Below are 22,730 nucleotides of genomic sequence, written 5' to 3' on the forward strand. Positions count from 1 at the left end.
TGCTGTGGTATTTCTGCTGCTGCTGTGCTGTGCTGCTGCTGTGGTACTGCTGCTGCTGCTGTGGTATTGCTGCTGCTGCTGCTGTGGTATTACTGCTGCTGCTGCTGTGCTGTGGTATTGCTGCTGCTGCTGTGCCGTGGTATTGCTGCTGTTGTGGTATTGCTGCTGCTGCTGTGGTATTGCTGCTGCTGCTGTGTTATTGCTGCTTCTGCTGTGCTGTGGTATTGCTGCTGCTGCTGCTGTGGAATTGCTGCTGCTGCTGTGCTGTGGCATTGCTGCTGCTGCTGCTGTGCTGCGGCATTGCTGTTGCTGCTGCTGCTGTGCTGTGGTATTGCTGCTGCTGCTGCTGTGGAATTGCTGCTGCTGCTGTGCTGTGGTATTGCTGCTGCTGCTGTGGTATTGCTGCTGCTGCTGTGTTATTGCTGCTTCTGCTGTGCTGTGGTATTGCTGCTGCTGCTGCTGCTGTGGAATTGCTGCTGCTGCTGTGCTGTGGCATTGCTGTTGCTGCTGCTGTGCTGCGGCATTGCTGTTGCTGCTGCTGCTGTGCTGTGGTATTGCTGCTGTGCTGTGCTTCGAGTTTCATGTCTGTGCTTCGAGTTTCAGTAAACTTCAAAATGTCATCTATAAATATATACCGAGCTAAAACTGGGAATGATCAAATAGTAAGAAATGTCGACTCAAAAAATGCCGTTTTTGCAGTCTCAACGCGCTCAGCCTGACAAACGAATGCGCATATATCGTACGTGGGGGGTAAATACTGGCTTCTGTGGGTAAGTTTATAAGTAAATTGGAAAATTGAGCTTAACAGTCTTGGTCCATGAGGACTCGGAGGTGTAGGGTGAAATTACCGTTTTTTCCTATAGCTGTTCAGAGCTTCTTTTGTTTTACTAAGCGAGGCAGCGCGCCACTTCACGGCTTCACCATTGCTCCGAGGCCTAATATATTTCAATTCACTGAAATGCCACTTGAAACTTCAGTTCCTTTCATGTTTAAATTTACATTCATTGCCCCGAGGCCTTGCACATCTCTGATAGAAATTTTCTAACTTCTGAGATTTGAGGTTTTGCTTATTTTTTATAACGGCAATCAAACAGTTGTTTTTCTTCTGAAAATAAAAAGTGAGTGATAATTTTTCGGCGCTCATTTTAATTTTCACTCTGTTTCTATTCACAAACCAGCATAACCTAACGTTGCTAAATTTTTATCGAGTATTTGCGATTTCAAAAGTTCAGAAATTTTCCAGGCGCCATCTTGCCATTCTCAGGCCTGCGCCTTCAGTCCTCGCTGCCATAGATCACTCACCGCGCCCAGCGCTGAATATTCTTTTATTTCCATGTTATTTCATTTGGAGCTTTAATGCGATCAAATGGCAAGTAAATTGCTGACCGCGTCGTGTCCTAATTAGCTGCTTTGAAGTGAAATTATCTGATCGGCAAGCATCGCCGCGGGACTTGCTTCGTTCCGACGTCATTTAATGAATATGTAATTGATTCTTGTAGCAAGAAAAGGTAGGATTTTCATGAATCTGAATGCCAGCGAGATTCAGATGAAAATTTCGAAAGTAATTAATTAAATTTTGGTGGAAATTTTATCAGTACCGGTAATTCAGTAAATTTTTATGTAAAACCTATGGTAATGAACTGAATTTTTGTGCATGCGTCAAAAGTTTCTAGCTAATTTGAAGAAAGTGTGATGAATCATTGATAGAAAGATTCTCAACCCGCAAATTATTTTTGTAGAAAATCATTACAATTATCATATCATTAGATAGTTATTCTTTTTCATTATAATTCATTGGATTTTCATTCATAATTACTATTTTTTAACTTATTGCCTGTCAGTAATCATTTGAACCAATAAAATTTCAGCCAGGGACTTGCTCCGAGGCATACAAGCAGACACCCGTGACGACACTCGCACAGCAGAGATTTTATTTTCAAAAAGCGCGTGAAATTCCTCCACGCTTACGTCACCTGAAGCCTCTTCCCATGAGTTTATCCAGCAAACGTCACAGCGCTCGACGATCGCTGCGCTGCGCGTCGACTCTCTAGCGCCAAAATGCCACTCGTTTAGATCGAAGAAGGTCGAAATAATCGCGCCTCGCACCTCACCAGGTGGAGGCCACAGCAGCGGCAGCAGCAGCAGGATTGCCGCGTCTGTTCGCCTGGTAGACATCCCGCTGGAGCAGTAAAACCTCCCGCTTCGAGACCCGACATGCATCGTCGAACCACGGGCCGGGGACTCGTTGGGGTATTCGAATTGTGCGTGCAGGAATGAGGTCATCGAGTGCACGGGTCAGCTCGGTATTGTAGAGTTGCACGAGGTCGTTGATTGAAGTGCCAATCATGCGTCAGGCCGACATAGTCGGGACGACTGTAATTTTTCGCATAAGACATCGCCGTCGAGACCGCGCCACGGACGACAGGAAACGGTTTTGTACGCTGACATCGGGCGCACACATGGCACCGTCCACTGAAATAGTCGATGTTCGCATATTTCGATCTCGATGATACCGACTGGCGGACTTTGAAGGTCAGCACGCGTGATGATAACGTCCAGCAGTCCGCCCATGTCATGCGTCAGCAAGGTCACGTGACAAACCATGCTACAGGTGGCCAGAAGGTCGTTCAGCTGACGAGCCGATGGGTCGTCGACGTAATCCAGTCAAACGTTTAAATCGCCGGTGATGAGGACGGTATCGGGGAAAGTCACATGTATGGTAAAAACATTGTAGAGGTATTATATTGAATGCTATTTTATCGTTAGGTATAGGCTTTTAGTTAATCAATGTGTTGTCAAGTTAGAATAAGTGTTAGGATGTTTGAATTGTAGAATTGTAAGAATATTTTAGAGAGTACTGAAACTGTGCTGGGAAATTGCGGATAGGAAAAGGCAGCAGTTGGAACGCGGTCGTGCACGCAGCTTCTGGTGGTGTGTAAAGCTAGTCTCTCGGAGCGAAGCTACTAGGTGTCTATTTGCCGTGTTACAGTCTCTAGTGTGAAGGAAACTTTTAATGTAAATGTAACGTTTTGTGCAATAAAGTATTTTACTGGGACCGTTATTTAAATGAACATTGAACCTGCCACTATACGCACGACATATTTGGTGCCGCGACTGTTCACATGTTGGTGCTGTGATTCTATTTGTGATTTGTGACGGTGTTTACAACGGTCCCTTACCAGCAATTTACTATTTGTGAGGTTATGAGGTTACCTATCAAGTGTGGCTTACTTTTATTTTACTGAAGTGAATTTTAAAGAAAGTATTATACGAGCACGTCATTAAAATTTCAATTTTTACCAATATGGCTGAGAGTATTAAAGATACTGACCCAGTGGTTACGAGTGTTGGTGAAGATGAAAGACTGAGTCAAGAGGAAGAAGAGAAATACATTTCTGATAACCTTGCGTACATAGGTAGATTTTTGACTAACTTGCAAGGAAAAGACAATCGATTGCCTCAAAAGTCACGAGCTGATGTGGAACATTTTCGAAATGCTTGGTCACATTTTTTCATNTCCGCCGTTCTCTTTACATAGAGCTAGTCTGATTCGATCCCAGACCGGTGATGCCCAGTCCAGCACCGGCCGTGCTAGATCAATTGATTGATTACCAGCATTGAGGAATATACAGGAAGAATGGAATATAAAAATTTGAAATCGCGATGCGGCAGCAGGTGATGTAACAACTATTATTGCTATCACTGTGTAACTATTATTACGATGAATTAATACTTTAATTGTCCATCGATGTTGAGAGTAAGACCGTTGTTATTATTAATGTGTACTCATGGCACAGCAAATCACATGTTTGGTGTGTCAGGTACTCAACAGATGTGTGCTCATGTCCAGTTCGCAACCTTCTCCTGCCGTGGCTGAAGAATAGTGACCTATATACGTCAACAGTTGAGATAAACTTGCTTTGCGAGACCTCTCCGGTCGTCTAGACCTCTACGGCCGTCGAGACCTCTACGGTCGTCAAGACCTCTACGGTCGTCGAGACCTCTACGGTCGTCGAGACCTCTACAGTCGTCAAGACCTCTACTTATCTTTCATGCATTCATACTACTTACTTTCATTTCCGTAATCTCATATCCTATGATTCTGAAGCTCTCTAAAACATCCCTACACTTCTAACTCTGGTAAATTCTAAATTTAAAACACATGTATTTAGTAAACGCTTAACATTTAAACAATAAAATATCATTTACACCAAGACTTCTACAGCGACCTGGATCTTGGGGCAGGCATCATCAGCAGCAAACACTTAAATGCCGAGAGGCGCTATATAGAGGACGGAAAAGTTATTTAAAGAAAAAAGAGTAAGTTATTTAAACTAAAGAAGTAAACCAAGGCTAAGGAAAGCTGTCCGTTTAGCTGCCGTTAGTGTGTACTCAACTGGGGCTTCCAAACTTTTTTCACCATGGGCCAGAGCAAGCTTTCTGAAACTTTCGCTGGCCCATTTACTGTTTCTAGTTCATGCGTAACCAGAAATAAACGTCACGCCCGATTTTTGTACACATTATGTTCAAGTACGAGATATCCTCGGCGGACCGGATGGAACCTAGCCAGGGGCCGGATCCCAATGCATTGCAGACCCATGAATTGAAGATCATTAAGCCCATTTTCCACTACGGGACTGATTCTGAAGGATTGAGATAGGCCTGAGACCAACAAGCCTCATGGCTGGGCCTCAAAACTGGCGTGCGCGTTTCCACTACGCGCTTATGCTGGGATTGAGACTATATGTCACTCTCCCAATTTACTTAGTGAAAAATAAGAAAAATTATCTATTTTTACCTGCAATTTTTGAAAATCCCCCATGGAATGATAGCGGTTACCTGAAAATTTAGGAAAATTCTGCCTTATATAATCCAGATTGGCTTTTCCCAATTTCTTTAGTGAAATTTTGCAAGAATGGCGCATTTGGGCTCACGATTTTGAAAAATCACTAGTGAAACTATCTTTTTCTGACGCACATTTTGAAAAATTCTAGTCAATATTCCAGATTAGACACTGTCCACGTGCAGGGACAAAGAGACGCAGTGATATGTAGAGGTCTTATATTGAATGCTATTTTATCGTTAGGTATAGGCTTTTAGTTAATCAATGTGTTGTCAAGTTAGAATAAGTGTTAGGAGGTTTGAATTGTAGAATTGTAAGAATATTTTAGAGAGTACTGAAACTATGCTGGGAAATTGCGGATAGGAAAAGGCAGCAGTTGGAACGCGGTCGTGCACGCAGCTTCTGGAACGCGGTCGTGCACGCAGCTTCTGGAACGCGGTCGTGCACGCAGCTCGGAGCGAAACTACTAGGTGTCTATTTGCCGTGTTACAGCCTTTAGTGTGAAGGAAACTTTTAATGTAAATGTAACGTTTTGTGCAATAAAGTATTTTACTGGGACCGTTATTTAAATTAACATTGAACCTGCCACTATACGCACGACAACATGAGTCAAGTCGTCGAAAAAAATCGCGCGGCACCAAACTGATCCAGTACGATAGATGATGACTGCAACGCACGTAAACGAGGCGCTGGTGACCCAAGCACATAGCAGCTCAAAGGTGGTGGGTCGGGCGCCGATGTCGTGAATGGTAAGGTGCACGCCCCCGCTGGCGACGGTAGCTACTCCGCCGTAATTCGTCGCCAGAGTGTCGGGTTGCATATGGGGCCGCGAGCGCTCGACTATCTTGAGTCCTTCCGCGCGAAGACGCGCGAAGCAAACCGAGTCAGCGTCGTGCCAGGTCTCGGTCAGAATACGACATCTAGTGAGTGCGAGCGACAAATGTGAAGAAACTTGTCAACCTTGTTATTCAGCGAACGGATATTGAGGCAGCTTAATGATAACCGGCGACACGGCTGCGCACAGTGGCGATCAACACAAACGCTAAACAGGTTTTGAGGCCTACGGGTCGACATAGGCCGGTGCTCAGTAGCAGCATTCGCAGACGTTAAGTTCATCGCAAATGTTTTCCGCCGTTGTAAAGGCCTATTTTCATTAATGACGAACACACCGTTGTCACGCACTGCTCGACAGGTAGTAGCAGGACGCCTATTTCGGCCAGCACGGCATCCACGATAAGACATGCATGGCGTAGGGGACAGCACGATTGGTAAATCTACTTTCTCAGAGACGGATGGATCAAGGGCTGCAGCAGCTGACCGCAGGCCGAGCAGTCGTTTCGCCGAGTAAGCTAACGGCGCCATGAATATAGCAGAAAGATTCAGTTGGGGTCATAAAACAGTGGCGCACGACTACAGTCAGCTCAAATCTGAATATAGCGAACGCCATAAAGAATACTCGCAATGTTGTCCTCCCAGTCAAAAACAAACTTACGTCGACGTAGTTTGCATCAAGCAAGCTACGTGAGTGGCAACAAAAAACCCGGACGAAGACAGCGTGGCGACTCTGTCCGCAGTGTTGAGTGCTGCCTAGGCAATATAGTAATCTCTTACCTCATGAGATCACGTGCTATATTGAAGTATTCCAGACATTCTATTGTACTGGGATCCAATTTCAGGGCTTGAGAAAGTCAGGGAAAGAATTTAAAAACCGTTTCCTGTCGTTTAAAGAATTATTTCTTTCAGGGAAAGAATTAAAACCCTATCGTATATTATTTTATCTTACCGAAGCTATCAAGCTTTTATGCTTAATATCGCGACACCGACGCCTGAAGCGCAATATCGCTGCGCTGTCCTCGTGTAACCCCAAAAGCTTTAATTCCAAATGCCTTGAATTCTCGCTACGCTTTATTGTTTTAGGCACGTGGCAATACATACCCTACGAGAAATTATCGCCGTAGTTTCGGTGGCCTTAATCACTCGTCTCTGAGCCGGAGATGATTTCAGAATTGGTACAATGTGAAAAGCTTCGATGTTTGCTCGTGATACTTAGGTTCATAATTATATTATATTAGTTTTTATATAACATGTATAATAGTTTTTATATTTTTTAATCTACACTAAAATAGCTTTGTAACAATAGTCTTTAAGTAGCAAATATTTTTGAAGAATGATTGCTCTGTTTTTTATTTCTGGTCGAATAAAATTTGAGAAGTGCATATGCATCGTGGTCTAAGAAATTGCTTTATTCCAGCAGCATGGCATCTCAATTATCTGATCTCTTCTCAATTTCATAGCAAAGCAGCTGCCTTAACTACTTAATCATTTCTGCTTGCAGACCACATTTCAAGAAATGTCTCACGAGCGAATTCAAAACTTAGAGGGAAAAATCTTGCTTAAGGCTTTATAATATATGGTATCATGAGCTTTTTGCAATGGCGTACAGTCATCCAGTTCCTAGATATGCAACGGACCGACTGTCGAACATGCAGTCAGTATTGAGAGCCGTTCAGTCAGCCAATTCATATAAATGAATGAATTAATTTATCATACATAGACAGAATATGCCAATTTATCAATCACTTCCATTTTAGCGCATTTTCTCATTTATGGAAAACAAGGCGCTATTGTGCTCGTCGTGTCCGTCCGTGACTTCACGATTTCGTCGATTTTAAGAATACTTTAAAGCGTGTCGTGATTTAGAAAATGCGCTCTCTGTCACTCACTGCAGTGAGTACTGATCTAATTTCTATTTTTTTACACGTCTTCATATTTATGCTATATCAATGGAAGTTGATGACGGAAGTTGAGGTACAATAATCAGCCAGTAATTAATTTTTGAAGTATTATTTATAACGATGCTCTTCCATTATCCGTCTACATTGCTATTCCATATTATTACTTTCCATGCAAGCTGTTCTTCGGGATTATTTTACTTTAAAGACGAATGAAATCGAAGAGTCGTTTTCACTAGAGCAATGGAAGATTATTAATTTATTTCTGTTCTATATTTATGCAAGGGAAAATAGTTACATTTCAAGTCTTAAAAAAATCAGCATTGCTGGACAAGCAAATCTGTTACTAAAATACTGAATTAAAAATGGTTCATTTGCTCAAAATAATCGTTTCACTTGCTAAATGATTTGTCGGGCAATTGAAATCGTTTAAAGATTCATGCTTCTCTTCTTCGATGCTGAACCTCCTTGGTTTGCAATTTATCCTTTTTTCCTGTGTTAAAAATATATATACTCCGCGGCGTAGTCTTGTATCGAACACCTCTTCGCTGCGACGGAAGTTCCACTAGCAAAGAAATTGTCACTATTCTGTTTGCTGCTCGTAGATACGTAAATTCGTGTACCATTTAAGGTGCTCTGGGTTTTACATTGGATAAACTCGTACAGCTACTGTGGAAATCGGGCGCTTAATGCTGCCCGATTTCCCAAAGTTCGCAATGCCTCGAGGTTTTGTCGCGCTCTGCCTCGACTGAAGGCGCCGTAGCAGGACGCAGTTTCACTCGCTGATGGAATGGCCATTGCGGAGGTTGGGATCATTACGCGGCCGTTGTTATCGCTCATTGTCGTATTTTATTACGCAATATGGTTGTCATTTTGCTGCATTTGGTTCTATAAAAGTAATTTATTTGAAAAAGTTTCTCCTTAATATTCAGAAAAGTTTCTTTTTCGATATTTTCTAGAAAGAAGATCGATGTTACGGCCTTCCGAGAAACGGAGACGATGCTCGCTTCTATTTTATTAGCGGAATCCTGAATATTTCTCATGGGCGAGATGCATAAAATTATTCTAGTGCAAGCTTCGGTCTTTCATCTTGTATGAATAACATTTGCCCGGAAGATATGGCAATTTTGGAACTCACATATGTTTAGAACTCGCATAAACTGTACGCGAACTGCAAAATTTTGTAAACTCGTTGCATCCCGACCTCTGGTCTGTATTTTCAAAACATATTCTCTTGTATTGCCATCGCTGCTTCATCAAATCGGAATTAAAAGAACCGCGAAATGAACCGATGCTCTGCTCCATGCATCCTCCAGGCAGACAACTGATGCATAAATCGTATTTTGAAATTACGTTTACGGACAATCCCGCAACTGAATTGCTTCGCCAGATTCACCGCACTTATTAATCCTGAACGCGGACCATGACTCTACGTAGCAAATTCTCGAGCATTCCATTTTGCCCTTCAATGAAATTCCACTGCGTTTGCAGTAACGTTTTCATATTTGCCATTTGCTATAGCGACAGTTGGCGGATTGTTTAACTGATTCATGTCTGGTAAGTGATTCAGAATTTATTAAAATATTTGTTGACGTTTCCAGATATTTATAGATCACTAAATAAATACAAACTGTTAGAAAAAACGGCGAAAAACGGTCCCACTGGCGTTCTAGTGACCGGTCGCACCGTGAAAATAAACTGTTTCACCGTTTTTATCAGATGTTTTACCGATTTCTTGTGTTAAATTAGAATAAAAACGGCGACACTGTGTTTCTTTTCACGTGCCGACCGGCCACTAAAACGCCGGTAATACCGTTAACGGTAATTTTTCTAACAGTGCAATTGGAAGCTGTGCTCTAAAATATTTCAGTAGACTTATGTCTGCCGCTTTAATAGTTGTTAATTTTAATTTGCTGCTTTAATAGTTGTCTTATCTCGACGATTAAGACCCTTCGCTCAATGAACCGGATATGTAAAGCAGACTCAGCTCTTGTACATTCATCTTTTCAGCTTAAAGATAACTTAGTTTACTTGATGCCCAACGTTAAGTAACGTCCACAACACTTAATTAAAGGTCACAAATATGAGCATTCAGGTTAATTTAAAATTTTTTTAACGTTGATAGAGCGCCTGTTATTATATGAGGCGCCTGCAACCAAGCGATATGGACCTCGATTGATATAAAAATCTTCTTAGAATAAGTCTTGATTGCCGAGTATGTTATGACCTTGTCTTCTGACCCGATGTCGCGCATTTGAAATACAGCAGCATTTCTAAGCAGCGCTCTAGCGTGGCTGTGACTGCCATTCCGAAACACTAATGATTTCAATAAGTTTGATTTGCTTTTGAATGGCCTGCAAAAACGGCTACATTGCACTGTGCGGACTCCATTTCTCATTGAAATGTTGTATATTTTAAATTTGGCCTCAAATACATGGTATGGAATGTTTCTACTGAGCAAGTTCTTACTTGAGATTAATGATCCCAAATTTGTAGACACGTTCGAGTCCATCCGCTCAAATTCGCATGAAAAAGTCAGTCACAACAGGGAAATTGAATCCACTTATTACTTTTGTCCGAGCGGAAATAGTTCAATTGAGTAGATTCATCGTCAGAAATATTTTCTATCTTGTGTACGAGTTCCACTCGCAACGCCGTATGTTCCAGCTCGCTTTAATGGTCTCGGATATTACACCGGAAAGCCTGTGTGCGAACTCGGGCTCTGGCTGCAGTCAAACGCAGCAATAACGCTGCAAGCATTCAATGCCGTAAGAAGATTTGGGGCGATAAGTTTCTGTTCACAAGAGCGACCGTATTTTATGACTGTACGGGCATTTATAGCCAAAAATCCAGTGACTTATAAGGCAGCCTGCATCGGCACAGGCCCCATCTCTGCTGTCGGACGGCCTTTGCTCTTGCGTGCAAATCGCGTCGAGTTAATGCGTTGAATTACGGTCTTATGCTCTGGCTGCCGGTCTTATGCTCTGACTACCGGTCTTATGCTCTGACTGCCGGTCTTATGCTCTGGCTGCCGGTCTTATGCTCTGGATGCTCTTCGTATCTCCTGGTTTCCGTCCTCAATAAATTTGTATCATTGTGTTGTGTTTTTTTGTGTATCCTTAGCGTTTTTTCATAATTTATTGATCAGTTGCCTCTACCAATGTATTATCAATGTTTATCACCATATCCATTTTTAAGTTGTAATTGATAATCGTAAAATTGTACTTATCAGTATTTAAATGTATGTTAAATACACTTTTTTCGTATATCTCCTTAATCTTGGAGCTTTTCACCTGCAAAAGCATATCAACAGCGGCCCTCAGCGCGGTATCAGGTATACCGCCCTCGCCAAAGACATCTGTGCCTGGAATTGTTTCCTCACAAGGACCAGAATATTCTTAGCTGCCTAATGTACTGCAAGAGGAACAAAGATAAATCTTCTGGCGTGGGTGGAAATTTGAACAAAATTTTGGGGATTTTTTGTGGCTCATTGTATGAAGAGCGAGTGCTGCTTTCACCGCCGGCGCTTGAGGTCCACAAACTCTACGGATGATAAGTTGCAGCTTCTGTGGCCGCACGTCATTTCTCTCTTGCTCTAATTGATAGCCTGATAGTGTCATGAAATGCATTTAATTCCTCATTCTAGAAAAATAAGAGGAGTTAGTGTCTACATGTTTTATTAGATTTGCGCTTTTCAGAAGCATTTAAAATATGAAGATAAAATAAGAAGATTAAAAGTATTTGCACTACGATTGCTACTTCGATTAATTAGTTAAAGTACCTTCAGTGATAGATGGGTATAATAGGTATAATGACTTCGAGTGACTGCATCGAAGACGGGCACTTCTCACTGCTGTGCTAGACTAATTTGCATGAATGTTCGATAATCCAACTCGTTTAATGCTGATTGAATCAATTCACGCCGAAATGAGATTAGGAACGAGCTAAAGCGCAGAACAATGCTCGTTTTATAGCAGTTTAGGTCAATTTATTCCGATAAGAGCATGATGTTGAACTGGATAAACTCATACCGGTGTCACTAATGAGCTTAGTAACTAAAATTCTAACTTAAATGTCATCACGCAACATGAGGACAAATTTATGCTCGTGGTCACAGCAGGATTAAACGTTAAAGTTTGCATAGATTGAATAATATTCTCCGTAACTCCCAATAAACATCCCCGCCACGTCTCGTTATCATTACTTATGAGCGCACGGCGGTAATTGGGCTCAGCCTTGCAGTGCGTGTGCAGTTTGTGTGCCCAGCAAGCCAGCGCTGGCTGGCAGAAATGCCGGAGAATTAACCCTCTACCGCCGTATGGCAGTGTCCGGAAACATACAATAATTACTCGTAAACTATTGTGTGTAGCAACCTGAAGACGTATGTACGCCACAGAGAACATTTTAAAGTTGTACGTGGCGGCAACCATCAGTGCAAATCATTTTGCGCTCACTAGAACGTATCCCTTTCGGGAAGCAGGCGCGAGACAATATTGCTCTGTTGCTCGTGTCAGGCGGTAGAGGGAAGTAGCGTCTGCCTGCGGCGCGGATACAGCGAGACTTGATGCATGTCGGGGGCCTGGAGAAGATCTGAGTTGAACTAATGCCGTCCTGGGGCCTTACTATTTAAACTCGCTCTAGTGCACGTGGAGTCGTAAGTACACGTGGAGTCCCAAGTACACCTAGCGGCCTATTTTTATTAAGTGAATGGTGGGTATAACATGAAACTGAGGACGGAGTACAAATAACTTTTTTGATATTACGGCCTGTGAAAATTTGATAAAATTGCGCAAAAATATTATGTACAGTCGAAATAATTTTTTTACCTTTTCATAGAGGTGTGATATTGTACGAGTATAGTTCTTGGATCAAACGTTATTCTATTGTTAGGCATTAGGATTTTATTAAATAAGTGTATTGCCAATTTAGAATTGAGCAGTGTTTTAATCAGCGAATTTTAAAAATGTTTTATGGAGTATTAAAACAGTGGGCAGAGATTAATAAGGGTAAGAAAATGTAGCAGTAAGAACGTGGGTGAACATGTACTACGTGTCTCATTAATGCAGAAAGGCTGTATAAATGTGCTTTATGTACAATAAAGTATTTTCATATTACTGTTGGTTTCGCCTGGTAACAGAACCTGCCACTATACCCACGACAATATGAAAAAATTTCTTGGATCATATAAGAGTTGAATGAAATTTTGTTTAATTACAGCAGTCTCACTGCAACTAGTAATTTGTAATGTTTTAACCGAAATTACTACTGCAATGATGAATTTCGAAATCTATGAAATCGAGTCTATTGACATTTTTATGGAATATCAATAGCCACATGAATATTTTCCGAGACAATAACGATATTACTTCACAAAATCTTGACTCAATATTTTGCCGTAGCCTCACTCTGGGAGAGTACCTCATGCAGGCACTGCGCTTATTTATTATTATGTTACGAAATTATTATTATAATAATTATAAAAATATGCTGTTCGTATCATATTTATTTAAGCGTTAGTTATGAGATGATCTCGATTAATGTGGATAATATAAATTGGTTATGATGTGATTATATGTAATTACATTATTTGTTTTTAATTATATGAATTTGTTGTGATGAGTTAACAATGAAACCCACGTGACCCACTACGTGACCCACTTCACGTATGTTACATGTTATGCGTGCTGTTGCAGTGACCCACCTGGTGGGGCATGACCCACTTCACGTATGTTGCATGTTATGCGTGCTGTTGCAGTGATAGCCTTCATCACGGTCAGTAGCCTTCATCACGGTTTTTTTAAGTCCTAAACCTTGAAAAGATTTATTCTCATTTCAATTTTTTTAACTTATTCATTTTTTTCAAATTAGTCGTTTTTATTTTCGTATATCAGTTATAGGAATTTCTGTTGCTATAGTGAATTGGTGTTTTTATTGATATACAGTGATATTTCGAAATCACGAACGCCCCGAACTAATTTTCGGAACCGATTAAGTGCTTACGAACAGATTCTGTTCTATATTTGATTCAAATTGTGTTCATTAATATTAAAAGTGAATATTGTTTCCACATATGCGCGCATTTCTTCATGCAAAGCCATAGCGAACGTATTAAGTTCATAAGTATCAATGTAATAGAAATTTAATCTAAAATTAAATTTAAGTCTTATAATATTCATAATGGCAATGCATTATATTATTAATAAGTAATTAAATACTCAAGATTGCGTGACTGAAATCGATCGTTCATAGACGAATAGTCTGGAAACATGCACTGGCAAAAGTTTATTACCAGGACAAATATCAAATTATGTCCTTAACTTGAGGTAAATTCGTTAAAAAGAAGTAATTCGATTATCACATTTAAAACCCCGACGCGATGCACAAGTCTACAGCTTCACGAGCGTTGCAAAAAATGTCATGAATATTCCATGAATATATTACAGTGTGGGAGGCCTTATTAAAAAAAAAATATTACAGTATGTACTTGGAAGTCACTTCAAACGAGCTATAGATTCTTTGGTTTCTTGTGCGTCTGGGAGAATTGGCCATCTTTAACTTAAGGAGTTGATAAAGCTTTATTATTGCTGTGCTTCAAACCGGCCTTCATGATCTTCGCTTATTGCTTCCTATACATTCGTCTAACGCGACACTTTAGCGCGTATAGTGATAGCCTCAAGTTGTGATGCGTGCGTATAGTGATAGCCTCAAGTTGTGATGCGCGCGTATAGTGATAGCCTCAAGTTGTGATGCGCGCGTATAGTGATAGCCTCAAGCTGTGATGCCTCTTCCTACATCTTTGTGAAAGCCAGAGTATATTTCTTGAATATTTTAAGCAAGAAAGAGACCGCTTTTTTGAATACGCTTCTAAATGAGCTCCTTTTGTCTTCAAAAAATGTTTTTCCTTCAGTTCTTCATATGACATACTTCTAAAAAAATTTTTTTAATATCATTCTCCTGACTTGGTAATATTTCCTGTCTGAAAATTTGTTCTTCCTTTATTGTCGATGAATATCATTTTCGTTCCCGAACAAGATTGGAAATAGATAAAAATAAAAAACTTAAAAAAACTTTAAAAAAACACGTTTTTCTTGTGGACTAAAAAGTAGAAAATAAATTATGGCTCGCCACAAAAAACTTGTGTCGGGCAGATTTAAGATTGAAGCGAAAAGCACACAACACACGAATTTTGGAAATTTGATGGTGAAGGTACAGCCCGACCCACGTTTTTTGGGGCGAGCCATAATTTGTTTTATGCGTATAGTGATAGCCTCAAGTTGAGATGCGTGCGTACAGTGATAGCCTCAAGTTGTGATGCGCGCGTATAGTGATAGCCTCAAGTTGTGATGCACACGTATAGTGATAGCCTCAAGTTGTGATGCCTCTTCCTATAAGACTCTGTGAAAACCGGAGTATATTTTTTAATATTTTAAGAAAGAAAGAGACCGTCTATATATGACCGTATTGAACATGCTTCTCGTATGAGATCCTTTTCTCTTACAAAATTGTTTTTTTTTTTCAGTTCTTTGTGTGGCATGCTTACGTCTAACTAATTTTTTTAATGTCATACTCCTGACTTGGTAATATTTCCTGTCTGAAAATTTGTTCTTCCTTTATTGTCGATGATATCATTTTCGTTCCCGAACAAGATTGGAAGTAGATAAAAATAACCCTTCGCTCAAGAATATCATTGAAGATTACTCGATTGGTATAAGTTCGATTCAAAATTCTTTTCTGTTCTTAATTATTTTTCTACAACTCCTTGTTGCGTTGCATTATCTTCTATTTCCATAAATATAAGATGCAGTCCTGTTCCTTTTTTATAATTCATGCGGGAGCTAAAATGCGATCAAAACGTTCAATGTCGAGAACGCTGGAGATCGAACGCTCTATTACATTGATTATCTCATGAGAAATTATTTAACGAGTGAAATTAATTTTTTGAGCCGAACGTTGTCTTTTCATGAAGATTTATTTTCCTGCAACGGCAATAAAATTTTCTTTCTGCTGTAGAGCGCGTTTCTGAGAGCTAAAATTTTCAATTTAAATTAAGCTACGTGAATCAAAAGATTGCAATGTTTTTGAGACCAGTAAATTTTAAATTATTTATAATTATAACCGCTCGAATGCCAGCAAACATAATTTTTCCTTCCGCTACGTGAACACAACAACTGTCAGTGATGTTAGAGTAGGAGGATATTTTACATAAGTGAAAAAATTATGACATTATTTTACGTTCTCGTTTCCTCTTTAATTTTATTAAATGCGGTAATTAAAAAATACTTTATATGCATAAAAATTGATCATTCAAATTTTTTAAATAGAAGTTCCTGCCTCCTCAGAATCGATTCATTGGCACAATCTCATTTTAGTCTCAATTTAAAGTCATCAAAACTTGTGTTCGTAAATAAGCTATCATATTCCTACGAGCAGAATCAGAAGTGCGATATTCGCTGCTGGACTGGAAGCAGCGCTACTGGTATCTCAATTTAGTCTCATTTTTAAGTTCACCATAACATTTGTTCGTAAATAAGACATCATATTCCTACGAGCAGAATCAGAAGTGCGGTATTCGCTGCTGGACTGGAAGCAGCGCTACTGGTTCACATCTCAATTTAGTCTCATTTTTAAGTTCACCATAACATTTGTTCGTAAATAAGACATCATATTCCTACGAGCAGAATCAGAAGTGCGGTATTCGCTGCTGGACTGGAAGCAGCGCTACTGGTTCACGGTGCAGCCGCACACCGGCGTTGTGGCGATAGTGTCGCCTCTCGACAGAGAAACTACAGCACACGTGAGTTGGAGACCAAATAATACATGTGCTATGTGTACTGAGATTGAAGCACTACCGAATTCATTGAATTCATTTGTGTAATAATGTAATTTGTTCTGTATTGCGGTTGCGATTTTTGAACAGTTCACCGTGCTGTCTTATCTTATCAATTTATTGTAGTAAATAAAAAGTTCTCAGTTCTCGTTTTATGTAATTTGTTCATAGATAGCAAGGCTTCTAAGATGTCTTCAGTCGCCCCACCTGTATTTTTCGGTTTAGATGTTTTACTTCTCATTTCTTCGTTCCCAACCAGTTAGTCGCGCTTAACGCTTTTAGAAGCACCAATTCATAATAATTAATCTAGTCACGTGTATGTATAGCCAATCCAAACGCTGGACGAAATTTATGTCTAGATGAACGAGCGGTGGTTTTTTAATGTCGATCCGCAGCTCGAAATTCGCATCGTAGCTTGCCACTTGTCAGCTATGATGCATTATTATGATCGCAAGTTTATCGTTGACTATACAAGTGCCGTGGTATTGACGTTCGGTGTGAAGGCGACTTGCATGGGTATTATGAAATCAACGAAGGAATGCTTTGGTCAATAAACAATTTAGTTAGGGTGCAATCTTGCGCCTGAAGTAACAGGCTTCGCTTAGTGGTCATTTATTGCTAACGGCCTTTACTGAGCATTGGTCCTGAGGGGTGGATTATAAGAGTAAATCAGCTGCCTGTTGCGTTCCATTCAATGTCATGGTGATGTGTCGTGTAAGATTCTTTGGTCGTCAAGTGAATAGTTTGGATGAATTTCGGGCAGCCTTCAGACACTGAATTGCAATCAATGAATGGATTAAGATCTGATTTCCTAGTTTCAAATGGTTGGTACATTATAGCCATTGATTATTTGATAGCCGTGATTCGGAGGACGTTACGTAATTTGTAAGACTATAGCCAGAACTGAGAAGTGCTTATTCAATGGCGTTGATAGATGTGTTCAGTGATACAATTGCATATGCAACTGATTGAACATATATTCGTTGACACCAATCGTGTAATTATCATAATCTCCGCTAATGTAATATTGTAACGAGGGAATGTTTAAGTGGTGGCTGAAGACCGTAAAGGATTTCCGAATACATATCCAATCATATCTAGTTTCGTTCATATCGTTCATTGCATTATTATTCGTTCAATAATATGGGAACGATTACAGTGACAGATTAAATGCATATTCAGCTACGACTCGGTTTAAAGATGGCGCTCACCCGTAAACTGGATTAAGCTCCAACCTGTCACTAGCTGTTTGATGGGCGAATTTTGGTCCTTTCTCTGTCTGATGTTCTTATGAGTTCAGTCGACGCTGTGATTCCGATTTGTGCTTAAAGTTTTACGCGAGTTTTTATGGTACATGTTCCAGGAGTCTAGTAATTATGGTCTCTGTAAAGCAAGGATCAGATATACTGGGAAGGTCCGTAATCCTGGAAATATTCCTTTATCTATATCTTATTTATAAATCAAACTCAAACAATCAAACAATATAAATCAAACTCGTTTTAGTATTTTTTTTTCATGAGAGAGTTAGGAAAGGTTGTAAATTACTAACCGATATATATCAACTTACTAATAACACGTTTATTCGAGCTTGTTTTATGTCAATAGTTAGATTGTAACGCAGTTTGGGCCCAAAAATAGTATTTTGAACATAGAGGATAATTATACTGAGAAGTAAGGGCTCCAATAAATATTTAAGTACTTCTGTGGCTACGGTTGACTGGATCAATTCAACGCACTTTTTATTTTCTTAGTTCATGACTCTCATCGCTCAGGCTCAATTCTTCCTGCAGCTCAGTTTGTACCTGGAACCGTCGTCCATAATTGTGGGTTGTACCAGGGTTGGCAGATGGTCTTTTTTTTCGGACAAATTTTGCGCATTAGTTTTTACCTCATTTTTTCTCTTATGGAAAAAATGCACTTTTGCGCTTGTCATGTCCGTCCGTCTGTCCGTCCGTGACTTCACGTTATCGTCGACGAGAAAATGCGCACTCTGTCACTCAATGCAGTGAGTACTGAGTTATATTTTTTTAATTGCGTTGGCCGGCTAAAATTCATGATGGTGGTACTTCCTTATTAAACTTTAAAAAGTGCGAAGGTAAGGAAAATGAATTTTTACAAAGGAAGCTACAAATATACTAATATAAATTGAGTTATAGGCCATTTTTGGTCTATTTTGTTTGCGGACTTGGCCGTTTTTCAGGTCATCTGGCAACCCTGCATGGGCTGTGCAACAGCAACTCTTTCGGCTGTCCGCTGTCCGCCATAGCGCGCCTCTGTTGCTTACCAACGGCGCATTTTCTAACTAAGTATTGAACTTGATTTTTATTTTTATCGAACTGCAATAGCTCGAAAAGTGTATTAAACGGTATAATTAGCACAGAGTTAATGATATGTGCTTTACGGGTTATTTTCGACGGAAAAACCGTGTTTAGATAATGAAAAATTATAGATCAATAATTATTTTTCAAATTTGAGAAATACTAACTAAAATACTGTAATTTTTCCTTTAGGTATTGGTTAATTAAATCGAGGTTTTATGTGAAAATTCTTCGATTATCGCACGCAGTGTCTCTTTTATTATCATTTAATTCGCAAAATTAATCCTTTTGATAGCAATCAACATTATATTAACTTTGGGTCAATTACCTCCTAATTTCAAGCTAATCTTTCCAACGCAAACGTCAATCTTGTTCACGAATCGAATTTGATTTACGTTCCAGATGTGTGATACGTGGAAAATAATCATAAAGGCTTTTAAACCATCACCGTAAACCCCAATGTCTTTTCGGACCTCGGTTTTGAGTCGTGATTATTTATGCATCGCGCATTCTACATCCATAAAATACCAATAATATGAAGCCAACGTCATCCAGAGCTATTCAAACTAGTCCTTTATTGGATGCGCTTATAGTGATGCCATTAAAAAAGGTAAGCCTGCATTACAGATCGCGCTGTGTCAATGCCATGTTTTGTAGCACTGGCATTAGTGTTTTTTTTATTTTGATTGCAAATCTGCACAAATATTCTCAACCTAATGGAAACAGCTCGGTTATCCAGCCAGCAAGTCTTCTAATAAACGACATTCGAAAGGAAAGCTGCTATTGGAGGAATAAGCGTGAACGGAGGAATGGAACGTTCTTTCAGTGCTGTGCGCCATAAACAGCAGGACTCGATCACCCACACTTAACCCTTTGTAACCTTTAAGCAACTCGTGTCACCAAACATTTCGGTGGTGATAGCATAGCCGATATTTAATTAATGTATCGATAAAGTATCAATTCCTTCCATACACAACCTCTAACTGTGATGCAGTGATAAGCTAAAAACATATCACTGCAGTTCCGAATCCAAACGATATTATCATACGAGATCATTGAATCTGCGATGATCAATATTGTTCTCACATTTCTATTTATTCTTTTGATTTTCTTGACGTCACTGTCATTAAAAGATATTCTTGATCGGATCCTTGCTACAATATTCATTAAATATTTCAAGCTGAACTCGGAGCCGCTATGTGGTTTTGATGCAATACTTATCAGGCTTCGAAACTTCGGCCTTTGAGTCTCCGAGCTTTTTCCTGTGCGTATCCGCTGGAGACGTCCAGTCTAGATTGGCCTCAACTCCACGACCCACTGTCGGTGCAATTAATCTGGAGACCATTGCCCTACAGACGAGTTTTTCTGCCTTGCAAATGCGGAAACACTCATTGATAATGGCGCTGTGAGTCAGCATTTTCTTGCTCGTCTACTCCTTGAGGTTTTTTTTCGGGCCCTAACTTCTATAAGTGATCGTTTTTTTCGGAATGGAGGAAACCAAAATTTTAAAAGCCACGAGCAAACCGCCCGTTTGCTGGTACAAATGGACCCATTTCGCCCAAACTTTGAGAATTCTTTTTGAAAAAAGTATTTGGTCCCGGAAACATAAGTGTAGATTGTTCCTTCCTCCTAAAGAACTATTCCAGCGCAAACTTCTGGGAAAGTTAACGCATGATCGATTGATGCAGGCGATTGATGCCCGTAACTCTACTCCAATCCCACATCCTTCCATATCTCTGCTATAAACAATAAATGTTTTCCTACAATCTTACCCTCTTTCTATTTTTAATAGAAAAAGGGTAATATTTAATGTTCTAACCCTCTCCTTCTCTTTTTCGCCTTCATTAATTTTATGTCGGATGTATTCGAGACACAAGTCCGGCAATGAATCCTGCGTCATATTAGGACTCCACTGCTCATCACTAACTTTTAAAATTGTTGTTAAAAATTCTGAGGCTCTTCTCTTCCGTCACTAATGCCTCTTCTATTCTCCACCCATGCCTATTCTCTGCTCTTCTAGCATTGCAGGATCTTCTCAATTAATCTAATCCTTCACAAATCGCTCAAGGCGCCAGAGATCTTACCCGTCCTGACAGGTCCTCTGAGACGCAGATCCCCTCTCATGAATGTAATCATGCCTGCGCCGTGTCATCGTATGGCGCTAATCATGCCTGCGCCGTGTCATCGTATGGCGCTAATCATGCCTGCGCCGTGTCANGTCACCAATAACGCATCTTCTTATTATCCTCTCTTTTCAGTGATCAGTATTCCCGTACACCAATACTTGAATGTGCCCGCATTACTGTCACCAATAACGCATCTTCTTATTATCCTCTCTTCTCAGTGATCAGTATTCCCGTACACCAATACTTGAATGTGCCCGCATTACTGTCACCAATAACGCATATTCTTATTATTGACGTCACAGCTGACGGTGCCGCTGGAGGCGCGTACGTCTCAGGGCAGCGCAGAAGCGACGTTGTACGTCACCGTCGAAGACGTCAACGAGTTTTCGCCGCGTTTTGCCAACGACGTTTATCAGACGCAGATTACTGAGGAAGACGACAGACACCTGCCCAAGCCGGTCATACAGGTGCGTCGTGCTGATCTATGCACATTATTTATATTGTGGTATTGTTGTTAAGACTCTTGTAGTCATTGTGAGTTGTAATAGTGCTTCAGAATTTGTGTTCAAATTACACTATTTCAACAATATAGTTCTATTAGGTCCATGGTCCATAGAATATGTAGCTGAAAGTAGGAAGAAAGTCTGAAATGCAGCTATAATAAATAGGTAATAATAGGTAATACACGAAATTGCTCTAACAGCAAAAAGTCAGAATGAAGTAGGTTGGGTTGTTACCGTGCCGAAATATTGTGTGTTTTGTTGCCAGGGATACAGACAGCTGAAGATTGCCTTCAACATGGCTAGGTTATACGACAGGTGCAAGCCGCATCGGGCATCTGTGGAGCATGAGATGTGCAGTTGTTCTGAAATTTTAACCAAAATAGAGTTATGGAGAAAAAATATATATTTAACAAAGATTTTCTCTCGGAATCTAGACAAGCATTGTAAAAATGCGACACTCACTTCGAATTGTAAGTTCGGCGAAACAATTCATAACAAAAAATGTTTCTGGAATTTAACCCTTCACCTTAATCAGTGTAGGGTTAAAAAAATCATAGCCAAAGTGATCTAGCGCTTATAGAACGTTCAAAAAGCGTTAATTATTAAAACTTTTGTTTACTAACAACACATGATTTGTTCTTCCATATGTTTTTGAACACGCCGTTTCACTTCTCTTCGGAATGCAACATTGCCGTATGCTTCAAAATTATCATACACGAAAATTCGGAACAATAACATTGAGCTCTGATTGTTTATCATGGTGGTTTTGTGCCGACTCCTTAGAACTTCTTTAAAGTTCAACTATTGCTATTTCTTAATGAAGAAATAAACGCGGAATCCATCAACGCGCTCGTAGACCCGTGCTCGTAATCTCCAGGGATTACGAAAAGTGCGAGTTTGTCTCGCGCAGTTCATCCTGCAGGCCTTCACAGCGCGAGCCCTCGACGGCGTCTCTGCCGTCTTCGGCTGCCGTCTTCATTGCAATTAGGATTTCTGTCCGTATTTTTTGGCTGCACTCGAAACGCTGCCGTATTCGGTTCTTAGCTTTGGCTGACTCAAGGCTGATTCCTGTTGTGTAAACTAAATATAGTTTAATGCTTACGCCAATCTTTTATAATGATAAGTTTCCTAATGGCTTTTTATTGACCGACATTCTGCTGTCGTTCTATGTTTTCTAACATTTTTTTTGCACTCCGACCCGTCATTTAAAAGAAAATTTCTGCTACCTCTTTTTTCCTTGGACGAGCCTCACCATTCTTTATTGTATACATTTAACCTGGTTTGAGAATTTGAGTTCAATTTAATAACCTAATTTTTTTAATAAGCTTGCATTTATTTGTTAATGGCCGCCCTCATGGTGTCATCCGTATGCGGACTCCAA

At 40.1% G+C, this 22,730-nt stretch overlaps 1 protein-coding gene across 1 annotated transcript in view; it reads left to right on the forward strand.

The window, feature by feature from the left end:
* LOC125178898 (putative neural-cadherin 2) overlaps positions 1-22,337 on the forward strand; it is a 24,590-nt gene extending 2,253 nt beyond the window's left edge. Inside the window, exons 2-5 of the mRNA XM_047883726.1 lie at positions 16,254-16,369; positions 21,149-21,320; positions 21,550-21,566; positions 22,260-22,337. Of these exons, the coding sequence (XP_047739682.1) occupies positions 16,254-16,369; positions 21,149-21,320; positions 21,550-21,566; positions 22,260-22,337 (383 nt within the window). The remainder of the gene's footprint in view (positions 1-16,253; positions 16,370-21,148; positions 21,321-21,549; positions 21,567-22,259) is intronic.
* The last annotated feature ends 393 nt before the right edge of the window (positions 22,338-22,730 follow it).

The sequence above is a fragment of the Hyalella azteca genome, unplaced genomic scaffold (genome assembly GCF_000764305.2).
Source record: "Hyalella azteca isolate HAZT.00-mixed unplaced genomic scaffold, Hazt_2.0.2 contig13524, whole genome shotgun sequence".
Classification (NCBI taxonomy): Eukaryota; Metazoa; Arthropoda; class Malacostraca; order Amphipoda; family Hyalellidae; genus Hyalella; species Hyalella azteca.